The following is a 13,681-nucleotide window of genomic DNA, read 5'->3' on the forward strand; positions in this document are numbered from 1 at the left end:
TAGAAGACACATCAGTGTTTTCTTTACTTGGTGAATTGTATGTAAAGCAAATGTGGTGTGAGAATGAAGAGTTTTGTTTTGGATGTTTCTAAAAATTGGTTTGTGTTATCTAAAGAAAGTGTCAGCTGAACTCTTTAGTGAAGATTTCTTCAAAGATTGTCTATGCCATTAGCTGACATAGACACTCTATTTCTCTGCAAGTGTGTTTACAATCAATTACACAAACAAATCATTTCTTTTATTCATCTAATTTCTAATAAAACTGTGCCTTTGGGAAACTCACTAAACTAGAAAAAACATGGCCTACTTTCAGAGGCAGAAATCATTTTCCAGAAATTAAGTGAGAATTACCCCTTGTGGATCTAAGAGCTGAATTCTAAGTTATATGATTTTGAAATTTATAAAAACAAACAAATCAGTTTGCCTTTTCTCATCTATAATATTGATAATGTGAATAAAGAGCTAAAAAAAAGTATACTAAAGTGTGGGGCTTCCCAGGTGGCGCAGTGGTAAAGAACCCTCTTGCCAATGCAGGAGATGCAAGAGACACGGGTTTGATCTCTGGGTCAGGAAGATCCACTGAAGAAGGAAATGGTAACCTGCTCCAGTATTCTTGCCTGGAAAATTCCATGGTGAGAGGAGACAGGTGGGCTACAGTCCATAGGATTGCAGAGCTGGACATGACTGAGTGACTGAACACACACACATACTAAAGTGTAGTTATAAAACTAACCAGGAACTGAATTCTATGAACAATTCAGATATTTTAAATATGAAAAAGAAAAAAAAACTGAGTAATAAATGTATGTTTTGGAAAAACCTTATTTGTGAAAAACATATTAATTTTAATAAAATTAGTATTGCTCACAGATGATGAAGAAAAAAGCCACATTTCTTTGGTTCAAGATAAAAAAATAATGAATTACAGAAGAAACACATAAAATACTAGATTTGGATTTATAGTAGAATACTTAATCTTTAGTTTCATATATTTATGTTACATGCTTATAGCAAAGTGCAATAAAAATAAGCAATATAATTATAATTCTCATATTTGATTCATTTACCATGTTCTCCTGGCTTTTGCAAGTTTTTGAGTTTGTGAGCCCTCATCTTGCCTTTCTTGCATTCCTTCTGGTTACAAAGCTAATCAATGACCTTAGTAGGTGAAATTTTCAAATATATTTGTCATTTTTCCATAATGGGGGTACACAAGAGTAGAAAGCCCATAACTTTAGAGCTAAAAGAATGGAGAAATTCAGTCTAACCATATTACCGGGTGGGAATGGGCTAGAATTAGAGAAGAACACATAAAGAAGTCTGAATTCAAGGTTTCATAAAGATCCTCTAATTTTGTTTAGCTATTGAGCTTCACACAGCATATCTCCAGGGTAACAGCAGCCCTCTAAAGGATTCATGGAGGATCTACGATAGGTGTACAGGCCAATAGGACCCTTTGCCACTGCGTGAGAAGAAAGACTACAAGATTAATGCAACACCCAAGTTGTTAACTAATATTTAATAATACAAAATTTCTTGCACAGTAAGTTTTAAAAATAGCATAATCAGTTAAGCATTTTATTATTTGCAAATTACAAGTGGAATTTTTGTTTTGCACTTAAGTGACTGGTAATGGTTCAGTTCAGTTCAGTTCAATCACTTGGTCGTGTACGACTCTGCGACCCCATGGACTATAGCATGCCAGGCCTCCCTGTCCATCACCAACTCCTGGAGCTTGCTCAAACTCATGTCCAAGTCGGTGATGCCATCCAACCATTTCATCCTGTCGTCTCCTTTTCCTCCTGCCTTGTGTTCACTAATAAATTATATATATATAATTATAATGTATATGACATATATATATAATATTAACACATACATATGGCATCTTCTATTTGCCAAGCAATGTTCTCAGTACTGAGGATGCAGCAATAATTAAAACAGATAAAAACCCTGCCCTCACAGAATATACATTCTAGGAGAGAATGATAAAATAAATAAGCAGATCATCTACTGAGGAGGTAATGTTGAAGAGAATTTAACAAGAGCTCAGAGCCCAATAATCATGAGATTTTAAGTAACAAGAGTTCTATTAGGTGAACAATTATCACATGTAAGAACTTTATTTCATTTATCCTTACAACTTTTTATGGTATATTTTATTCCCTTTCCACAAATGAAACTAATACAGGGAGGCTAACTTGCTAAATCAAATGGTGGTTGCATAATAATTTGGATGGGAACTTTACAAGCTTTAGTTTAAGGAAAAATACCATGTTCATGCCATTAAAATTTGGGTATTTAGTGTACGATTATTCATGAGCCTTTTAGAAAGACACTCTACTTTTGCCTTTAATGAACTTCAATTAATCTTGAATATAAACCTCTGTTAATGTATTTCACACAGTGAATACTATTTAAAAATTGCTTTGCTGTGTTGTGGAGCCTGCAGAATCTTAGTTCCTGGGCCAGGGAGTGAAATCCTAACCACTGCACCACGAGGGAATTCCCGAAGTAACACACACACAAACCCATTCACACATATATTGGCCACACAGCTTGTGGGATCTTAAGTTTACTAACCAGGTTTTGAACTTGTGCCCTGAGCAGTGGAAGTGCAGAGTCATAACCACTGGACCACCGGGGAATTCATGAATATCATTTAAAAATGCTTTCTAAATATTACAATGTGTGATTCTGGATCAGGAATGAATTTAACAATTTTCCACTCCAGTTTTCTGTCCCTTCCTTTTTTTTAACTAATGAAAAAAATTAAAAAACCAGTTAAAAAAAATAGTATTCAAATTTCACATGTTTACTTAGTAGTAAAACTAAGACAAAGACTCAGGTCTTCTGATTCGCAGTCTATTGTTCATTATTTCTTTATGAAAGCAGTACAATTTTAAAATAAACTTACCATTCTTTAATGTTCAGAACAATATTACCGAATTACTTTTAATACATTTTTTCCCACCATATTTACTGAAAGTCACATTTTTTCCACACATAATATATATAAAAGACATTAAAACAGTACAAGAAAAATAGTTAATAACTCAATTCTCAAAGATCTATTTCTTCATTTTCGCACACTAACAGTACACGTGTAGATGATGCAGATTTACGTGACAGTGGATGATGCGACTACGCAGGTGAAGAGAAGCTGGAGAGTGGGGCGTGAGCCACTGGGGAAGGATCAGCTTTCCTGCTCCTGCTGGTGTCTGAACAAAAGGGTGACAGCAGTGCTGTAGCTAACTCCTGCTATACGAATGAGATAAACAAGAGAGAAGTGGCTTGTGCCAATCAGTCTGTGCCACACTCAGACATTTGCTGCCTTTAACAGTTGACCACCGAGGCCTAGGAAACTAAGTCACTGGCCAGGCCCAAGGCTACAGATCCTATGCAATAACCGCTAACACACGGTCAAGGCATAAGAAAACATGAGGAGCTTGAGGAATTTGGTATTTAAACACTGACTGGTGTATTTGGTGATAAAATAACAAACCACATTAAGCTTGTGATATTTATTTAGCTCCAAGTTTAGGGAGAGCACAGACTGGGACAGCTGTATTAACCCACTAGCACAAAGTTTATGAGTACTCTCTTAAAAGATAAACAAGACTGATTTGTCAGGAGTATACAGGGCATTTGTAGACTCCACACACAGAGAATTACAGAGGTCACAGCGCAGTTGTTTTTTATTATTTCCCTTAGTGTGTTTTTTTTTTCCTATTTTCTAATTGTCCAGTTTTTAAAAAGCAGAAAGGAAGGAACTAGATGGCAGCAAAAGAACTATACCTCCTGTAGTTGAGGATGCTGCTGATATTCTAAGACAGACAAGCTTGCCTTCCCAGAAATGACTTGTAATAAATTCTTGGCACCAGGGTTTAATACAGCAATCTAGGCAGCACAAGACCACATATATTTTTTGCAAATAAAAGCCATATTCATGACTGAACTGTTTGTCACTTAAATGTAATATTTTTTGCAGAGCTAAAACAGAAGAAGAAACTCTATCCTAGCAATAGATTTATCTTTCAGATGTCTAGACCCTTCTTCATTATACAAAGTGATTATTGTCTATTTTGCAATTAGCTTTCCCTGCTATACTTTTTGAAAGGAAAATCTCAAGCATGCCAGGCTTTGCGCCAATTTCATTTCTGGCATGATTTGAATGATTTTAAGTTTACTGTTCTAATGATACTCAAGAGTTTTAAAATACAGGCTCAGTAAATAGATGTGAATATAGAGAAAAAATTACATTGAAAGAAAGAAAATTTATCAATACATTTATAAAAATTATAACTTACAGAAATCTCTTTCCCTTTTCTAATCTTCCACAGCTAATCACTTTTATAGAAACAACCAGGTATTAGGATATGACTGAACAGTGATGAACTATTGAGTTAGAACTATGCAGTCATTTGGTTTAATATCTAATCTATGAGATAGTGACTTTTCTTTAAAAGATAACCGAGATTAGTTTGTTGAGACAAGCTTTTTCTATTATTGTCTCATTGAGACTTTAAATAATAGAGCTACAGGTTTTTGTTTTCTTGTGTCTCATCAACAGTAGGCTTTATATGGGAGAGTCCTCACTTTGAAGCTAATTTTATCTATTAATGCAACTGGTACAGTTTAAGGGTTTGCCTTCAGGGCTTTCTTTAAAGGATTTTACCTATGTGAAATGGGGCTTTTTAGTATAGACTGAAGAGAAAGAATGCTTCAGTTGAAGATTTTTTTTTTCAACAGTATCTAAGTGGAGTTGGAAAGTGTGCTAAAGGTATGATAATATCTATTTGTATATATATAATATGTATATATGATATGTACATCTCTCAAGTTGACAGGTCCAGCAGTTATTCTGTTGGGCAATATGACTTAACACATTAGTAAAGTATATGTAAGATTAGTGAGATTGTGCGTAGCCAAGGAGAAAGAGTAGTTGTGGTGAGCATGATGAGACACACGAGGTGAGAGCAAGAAAAGGCCTTGGAAACTCAGTGGTCCTCTCCCCAGAGCGTTAAAGGATTTGACTGATACGAGGCAAATGATTTCAGGGAAAGCAACAGTCTCCACTAATATTTAAAACACGAATAGCAATGACCTCTACTAGATTCTTCTCTAGGCACAGGAGTGGGGGGTGTACCTTTTGGCAGAGAACAAGTAGGATCACGGGCTAAGCAGACAGTAAACTCAGAGCTGTAATGGGATCCTTAGCAAGAATCTCTTGTGTCCAATTTGTGCAACCCCATGTATGTTGATGGAGCTGAGGTTCTAGTGTCAGGATGAAGTCATCTCCAATGGGCGAGGTCTCAGTTTAGGAGACGTCCTCTTGGAGGTGGGATTAGGGTATCCTTTCCAAGAGGGTATCCACTTGAGGGAATGTGAGACTCACATTTGCCATGTTTGGTTTAAACTACGGCTTATTTAGAGGATTTGGGCCTTTAGACGTACATGAATGAAAGCACATAGACTAGTAGCAATAAGACTGATGTCAGCAGAAAATACATGCAGCTGCACTGACAGGGCTTTTGTTTTTGGTGGAAGTTTAGGCTCTAATAGTTTCCCTATCAGATGAACAGCTGTCTGGTGTATGGACAGCCTGGCTAATGGGCTCCTTGATACGGCTTCCAGCCCTTCTGGGATGAGGGAATGATAAAAAATTTATAAAGATACGGGAAGACACTATAAAAAGGGCCTCATATAAACTGAGTCTTTATATACATGAAGGCAATGCACATCCCCTTTAAATGTAAGGGGTGGGAAATTTTTAAAAGTTGATGTGAGGTGTATAGCCTTGAGTGAAGGCCTAGAGCAAGATACAGACCCATTTAGGGGTCAATTTACCTGATTGGAACTTGAAAAGGAGCCATGTGAGACCATTATGTCTCTTAATTAAACTGGCTATTTGGTACCTTCGAGGGACGTGAAAGTTCTATTGAATACTTTTTCCAAAAGATTAGCACCATGTATTTTATAGAGAAGTAAAATGTGTATCTTGGTTATTATCACTTATTATCTGTAACTCTGATAGTATGAAGTACATTATATTGTGTATTATGGCCTCAATAAATATTACATGGAGATGTGTGGTTGTGATTTATATTTTGGGTATCTGTGAGGCTAGACACTCCCAAGTTTTGTTAGCTTTTTCTCCCTTAAAGGGACAGTTTTAGGCAATGACCCAACAGTTCATAATAAATGTGAAATGGGGCTACTTGCTGGCCAGCAGCTTGGCTGAGTGTGTTGTTTCTTGGGTTCTGTCATTCATTAGGGATATCCTGGCTAAGAGATGGAAAGCAGCAACATTCCATTGAGCTCCATCATGTGTGATGATTGCCAGTGCCACTTGCATAGTCTATAAATATCCACTGCTGTTCGTTCAGTTAGTGCCTAGTGGATTCTGAGCAGCCAAGTGGACTGGGGGAGGGGTGATATTCTCCAGCACCATGGCATTTAGCAAGGGATTGATGACAGCGGACACCACCTCCTTCTGTAGGTGGAATACACCAGAGAGCTCAGGTTTGGCTCCATGCTCTATGAGGCTCTATGAGGCCTTACTAAGAGGCCTTAGTAGCTATGCCACGTTTCTGGTGTATTATTTCTATGACCAATGTTTAACAAGCAGTTGGTACGGAAAATCACAGGCTCAGAGCTTCTATTTTCCAGAGAGCTCAGCATGTACTTCATTTGTTGTTTTTCTAAAGAAGCATAGTATGGAGCTAAGAGGGGCAGTTTCTTGCCTCAGAAGCCCTTGGGTAACATATCCATCCTAAGTGGTCTAGCGATTCCGAGAGGTATGACAAGAGGTTACCAAAATTTCCCTGGTGAAAGAGTCCTTCAGGCCACTAACAGGAGAAACTGTTGATTTTAATTTGGAAGTATTAAAATTTGTAAAGAAAGAATATTTTTTGCCATCAGAACCCCGAAAGTATAAAGATGTTAGACCCGTATCCCTTAAATGTATATCAAATGAATAGCCTTGGAGGAGGATGCAATTAATGTAAACCCACACCTCTGCTCCTGGAAGAAGGTGGATGCAGTTGAGATCCCGTCTGCCAAGACTGTGTGACGGCAAAGCTGCTGAGGATGGACAGTCTGGAAAAGGTTTATTGTGTCTCTTTGAAGTGAAGGCAAAGAGCAGTTAGAGGATGGTGAAATAGGCATTGAACAGAACATGTTAGCCACATTTTCAGGGGTAAGATATTTACCAGTTGCTGACTGAATAGAATCAGGAATTTCAATAATATTGGATATTCAAAACTATAACGAAGTACCACCTCACACTGTTCAGAATGACCATCATTAAAAAGTCCTCAAATAAATGCTGGAGAGGTTGTGGAGAAAAGGGAACCCTCCTACACTGCTGGTAGGAATGTAAACTGGTGCAGTCATTATGGAAAACAGTATGGAGTTTCCTCAACAAACTAAAAAAGGCAACTCTATTGCCATATGCAATTCCACTCCTGGGCATACACCCAGACAAAACTGTATTTCGAAAGGATACATGTACCTCTATGTTCATAGCAGCACTGTTTACAACAGTCAAGACACGGAAACAGCCTAAAAGTCTATCAACAAATGAATGGATAAAGAAGATACGCCATACACACACACACACACACACACACACACACACACACACAATGGAATATTACTCAGCTATTCAAAAGAATGAGATGCCATTTGCAGCAATATGGATGGACCTAGAGATTATCACAGTAAGCAAAGTCAGAAAGAGATAGGAAATATATGACACCACTCATATATGGAATCTAAAATAAGCTTCCCAGGTAGTGCAGTGGTAAAGAAGCCACTTGCCAATGCAGGCGATGTAAGAGATGCAGGTTTGATCCCTGGCTTGGGAAGAGCCCCTGGAGAAAGAAATGGCAACCAACTCAAGTATTCTTGCCTGGAAAATTTCAAGGACAGAGGAGCCTGGCGGGCTGTAGTCCAAGGGGTTGCAAGCAGTCAGACACAACTGAGCACAGGAAGGGACAAAACAGGACCAGACTCACAGGCACTGAGTACAGACAAGTGGTTGCCAAAGGAGAGGTGGGTAGAGGAGGGAGAGGAGAAGTTTGGGAGGAGCAGATACAAACTCCTATATACAGGATGGATAAAATACAGGTCCTACTGTAGTGTACAGGGAACTGTACTCAATATCCTGTGATAAACCATAATGGAAAAGAATATGAAAAAGAATATTTATATGGATATAACTGAATCACTTTGCTGTTACAGCAGGAATTAAGACAACACGGTAAATCAACTATACTTCAATAAAATTTAAAAGAAATAATACTGGATATTGAGTATGGGGGCCCCCAATGGTGGGATGTTGTTAATGCTGTAGTAATCCAACATAAGTTACCATTTTAATCTTTTTGTTATACAAACTCTTTAGTATATTCATTTACTATATAAATTTTGGATTTCCAACTGGATCAAATTAAAAGTTTTGTTTTAATATTATATTTATGTATATATTATTCAATTACCTTTTATCTGTTTTTGCTTTTAAATCAGTAATCTAGAGTTAGCATTGTTTGCTAAACTGGCACTTGCTTATACCTAAGATTTAAAGTTCCCTCTTTTTTCTCCCCTGGGCTGTAGCCACCTAAAGTGGCAGTCAGTTTTTCTGTTCTCTTCCTGTTTTAGATTTTTGTATCCTGAAGGTACAGTCTTTACTTTTTCTGGCTGTTAAGAGGAAAAGAGGGAGGCTGAAGGGGTCAGGTACTTCTAGTTAACCTATCCCTGGGATTGCCCCTGTCCAAGGAGTAATCAGTCCCTTTCTCACGATGCCACCTTTTTTAAAAAAACTTACAGAAAGACTTCTCTCTCTAACTCACTAAAACTTTTCCATTGTTTTCTTTTCGGTGTTTACCTGATAAGCACCTGTTGGTCCCTAGTAGCCTCTCTGTGATCAGTGCCCCTTCTCTAGGGTGTCCTAATCAACTTTAGCGGGGCTAGTGTCTATATCTAGAAAAGCAACGGTGGCATCAGCTTATCTTTTACATTTGCGTATGAGACTCCTTGCATATTGCTAAGTAGCAGCTCTTAGGAGAGCCCATGTACATGGATCAAGTGCTTTGCATTTTTAACATTAATTGGATCAACTCCTCAGGGTTTTTTGGGGGGGCATGCTGGAACCAGGTGCTCCTTTCCTTTTCTCCTCCTTTTCATTTGAGACACAGGTCTCTGGGCAAGGGACCTCATACACCCTACTAGGTTGGGGAATGAGTTGCTCGTGATAGCAGCAAGCACGCATGGCAGAGAAGATTGTGACCTGAACAACAGTGTTTGTAGGAAGCCATGATCTCCTGAGAAGGCCCTCACATCAAACCCACAAATGGCCTACAACACCTAAGCAAGTGTTCAGGTGGAGTCATCTCTTACTACTTTGAGGAACAGGCTGAAATTTGACTCAGAAAAGCTCAGAGGGGGGAAAGGGAAATGGTTTATGGACGCCTATAGGAACATATAACGTCACAGACACTAGGTACTAGTATGGCCTCAATGCTTGCCAGCACTGCCTGGTCAGTGGATTAGACTTGTCCACGGCACTAGGAGGGCTGACATTCCTCATCCCCAGCAGATGGATCTTTTAAAAATGTAGCCAGTTATTTATACAGTATTTGCAGTTTGTAGAAAGACTTCTTTCTTAAAATTAAAAAAAAAAAATTCCAATTTTAACAGCATTCTTAAAGGTTATAAGAATCCCCACTAAGAGGAGAAAAAGTGAGAGTCAAATGGTCAGGGCTTTAAAAGGATGCAACTATAAAGTAAACATAAGGAAAACATTTGGCCAGAAAGCTCTGATATGAGGCCTAACAGTTACACATTGAAAACTCAACTGTATACTTGGTCAAGCTCACAAAAACCTCATTAACTAGTCTCCTATTGATAAGAATCAGAAAGAAAGGGAATATAAGACTAGGCTCATGATAATCATTTGTGGGTTATGATACAGAGCAGAAAATAAAATAGAAATTTTCTGACATTTGACAATGTTAATCAGCTATACCCCAACAAAAAAAGTGAAATTTTATGACATTTCATGTTTAAACCCAATTACCTGACAGGATATTTTCTGCTTTGGTGAATACAGTAGGACTTGGTCACACAGTAACCAGATTCATAGAAAAGTAGTTCAAGCTGCCATCTGATGCATTAAAATAAAGGAAATGTAGGATTTTTCCTAAGTTAAAAACCTCCTATAATGCATTTTTTCAATTGTGGAAGGCAATGAATTAAAAAATAACAGAAAGCTAGAAAATGGTTAAATAAATGAAACCACTGCAAAAACAACATATTAATAAAAATAAACCAATTTTGATTCTAACTTTTCAACTATAATTTTTTATATAATCCTCAGTAAAATCACCCTTGAAGGTGAAAATGAACAAAGTGACTGTACAACCAGCAGGAGAAAGTCAGTGCTGATAACCTCTGCTTGCTCATCCTCTAAGACTGCATCTTATCGTTCAGACAATCTGCTCAGGTCCCACAAAGAGGATACCACAACCTGTCTCCTTGTACTATAGTGGCTGCAGCAAGCCATAGCAACTAGGGTTAAGAAAAAATGTTCTCATTAAATAAACTATACTGAACTTTGTTTTAGGACTTCATGCAAATATTAACCTTATTTTAAGACAAAAGGGAAAACAATCACTCAAATTCATGGCTCATTTAGCTGTCACTGGACAAGATAGGTCCATCTAGTCAAGGCTATGGTTTTTCCAGTAGTCATGTTTGGATGTGAGAGTTGGACTATAAAGAATGCTGAGCACCAAAGAATTGATGCTTTTGAACTGTGGTGTTGGAGAAGACTCTTGAGAGTCCCTTGAACTGCAAGGAGATGAAACCAGTCCATCCTAAAGGAAATCAATTCTGATATTAATTGGAAGGATCGATGCTGAAGCTGAAACTCCAATACTTTGGCCAGCTCATGCGAAGAGCTGACTCATTGGAAAAGACCCTGATGCTGGGAAAGATTAAAGGCAAGAGGAGAAGGGGACGACAGAGGATGGCATCACTGACTCAATGGACATGACTTTGAGTAAACTCCGGGAGTCGGTGATGGACAGGGAGCCCTGGCGTGCTGCAGTCCATGGGGTCGCAAAGAGTCGGACACGACTGACCGACTGAACAGAACTGAACTGGACAACTGAAAAGATAAAATAGTCCAGTTTTAAAAGTTTTGATAGAGACAAAAAGGGTACTAAGAACAATATTCATCCTTCCTCGTCACTGCTGCTCCAGGCATCTTCAAATGCTGGATTTAACTGTGATCTGGTTGAAGTCTAAAAAAGGAAGCAAAAAAGAAAGATTCGATTATTCTACCTCATAATTTTAGGCTCACAATATAGTTATGAAATCAGATAAAAGCAACTAGATTATTTTGAAAGAAACTATATAATTGTTCATTTAAAATCAAAAGTAACTTAAGAAACACCCACATTCAATATAAAACAATGCAATTTCATTTTAAATAGACATATCAGACTTTATTCAAATTCTCTGTTTCCTTCAAAGTAGTTACCTTACACACAGACACACACACAGGATGCTGTTACTATTATTAAGGCATTTTAAAAAATAACCCTTTGGAGTTACCAGGAGTACAGGGCACACTCATATCCATGTGGCTAAGACTGGACTCAGGTCTGTAGGCTGGCTTGACAGCCCAAAATATTAAAGTGAGCAATTTTTACTGTTTTGATGGGCCTGATTTTTATAAATAAGCAAAATTCATATACAGGGAATAAGGTGTTCAACAAATGGAACAATGTTCCTTTTGGTATGAAGTAGTGAGGTTTGTTTGTTTGTTATTATAGCTAATAAAGTAGTGGAAAAAGACAGACAAAATGTGTTAGATTTGGTAACATTTGGTCATTAGCACACCGGTTTCCCTGGGAGAATTCTTTGAAAAAGAATATGCATTAGATGGTGTTTCAAAAACAACAAAACATCACAGTATTCTTGCAACTTTAGAGCTGTACCTAAATAAATGTAATCAGCAATAGAGGAATTTTAATATTTGTAGTAGTTCAAATCAATTCACTTATTTGGGGAATTTGTTTGAATGGCTACCTTCTTATTCTTAGGCAAATGATTAAGGGACTTTGAAATGATCTCTTTTGTTGTTGTTTTTGAGTACCTAGGTTTTATGAATCATGTGTGCTTCCTATTTTGCAGTTTTTACATTTACTGTCAGTTTGTTCATATCCCAAACCCAATAACATATTAGTACTTATTCTTAAATTATTTTAGAAGTATTACATTTTACAACATATACCAATATTTTATGTTAAGGGTAACCCTTACTACATATTTGAGAATGTTCATTTCCTTTTTGATGAACATGATGACTTAGACTCTTAAGATTCAAACAATGATAACACTAGAAAAAAGTGGCTGTTTCCAGTAAATTTCCCAAGTATCAGCCAGGATAGTCAGAAAACAATATAATAATTTAGGTATTCTTTATAGCTGTGAACGCGATGGATCTGAGTCCTTTACTTAATCTAATAATGTTGGCCATTGTCACTTAGTTGTTCAAGCAAAATTCCATTATACCCTGTGTCCAGATCTAAAACTATTATCAAAGCTTAGCTAACTATTCACTTATTTCTAGTAGCAGTCCACTGATATGCAAGAGTGGCATATTGAAGTCTGTTTATTCTTTCAACCAAGCATTTACTGAAATTCCTACCTTTCTGGGTTTATGATTTACCTACCAAGTTAGGTTATTTACTGAGTTTATTTAAAGACGCACTGTCCTCTGTGGTGAGGTGATTATTTTTCCCTACTCTATCTCTAAAAGCCTTTAACTCTGCCTTAGATGTCTACTTAAAATGTCCTTAGGTAGATAAGTCACACAAAGGCCATGTCTCCTAATTTCACTCTGAAAGCCCAATATATACCCTATTAAGCACTAAATTTCATTTGGAGAATCAACAGAGAAGCAGAATTATATTTTAATGTAAATTACTGTTGCTATGGTAGGCAAACAAAAATAATTAAGTGAAAACTAGAAATGCAGTTGCATATAAATTTTACTATATTTATAGTAGTAAAGAAAAAAATATGAATGTATTACACTACTATTAGAAATACATTTTTTTGCTAAAAATCACAAATAAAACATCTTACTTATAATTAAAAGCTGCAGTAAAAAGTCACACATGATATAGTACTGTTTGAGACCTATGGATCCACTACTTCAGTTTTCTCTACAACATCTCCTCCTAGTGGACATTCTGTCTCTGCTTGAACATATCCATCTCTACTTAACCAGCCTGCCTGTTCTACTGAGTTGTGAAGGGAAGTAAGAGTTAAAAGGGGATCTAGTTCAGGTCCATAGAATGGGAAGGAAGAATGAAAACAATTTTAACATCTTCTACACATGTATCTTACTAAATTTGATAAATTCAAAATTTTTTTTACTGGTAATTAGTGGAAAGTCTTTATAGGTAGAACATAGGGTTGTGTGAATACAGAAAGTAATTACACATCTTATCGCTGTTGTTTAGTCTGACTCTCTTGCAACCCCATGGACGGTAGCCCGCCATGCTCCTCTGTCCATGGGGTTTCCTAGATGAGGATACTGAAGTGAGTTGCCATTTCCTTCTCCAGGGGATCTTCCCAATCCAGGAATCGAACTAGCGTCTCC

The 13,681-nt window shown here is 37.2% G+C and overlaps 1 protein-coding gene across 4 annotated transcripts in view; it reads right to left on the reverse strand.

Annotated features, from left to right (window-relative positions):
- Positions 1-2,908: 2,908 nt before the first annotated feature.
- The window catches only part of ERCC8 (ERCC excision repair 8, CSA ubiquitin ligase complex subunit), a 57,529-nt gene continuing 46,756 nt past the window's right edge, over positions 2,909-13,681 (reverse strand). For all 4 annotated transcript variants that reach the window (XM_065905262.1, XM_065905260.1, XM_065905261.1 and 1 more), the window contains one exon: positions 2,909-11,309. In XM_065905262.1, coding sequence (XP_065761334.1) covers positions 11,241-11,309 — 69 coding nt within the window. In that variant the 3' untranslated portion in view covers positions 2,909-11,240. The remainder of the gene's footprint in view (positions 11,310-13,681) is intronic.

This window comes from Muntiacus reevesi, chromosome 14 (assembly GCF_963930625.1).
Source record: "Muntiacus reevesi chromosome 14, mMunRee1.1, whole genome shotgun sequence".
In the NCBI taxonomy this organism is placed as follows: domain Eukaryota; kingdom Metazoa; phylum Chordata; class Mammalia; order Artiodactyla; family Cervidae; genus Muntiacus; species Muntiacus reevesi.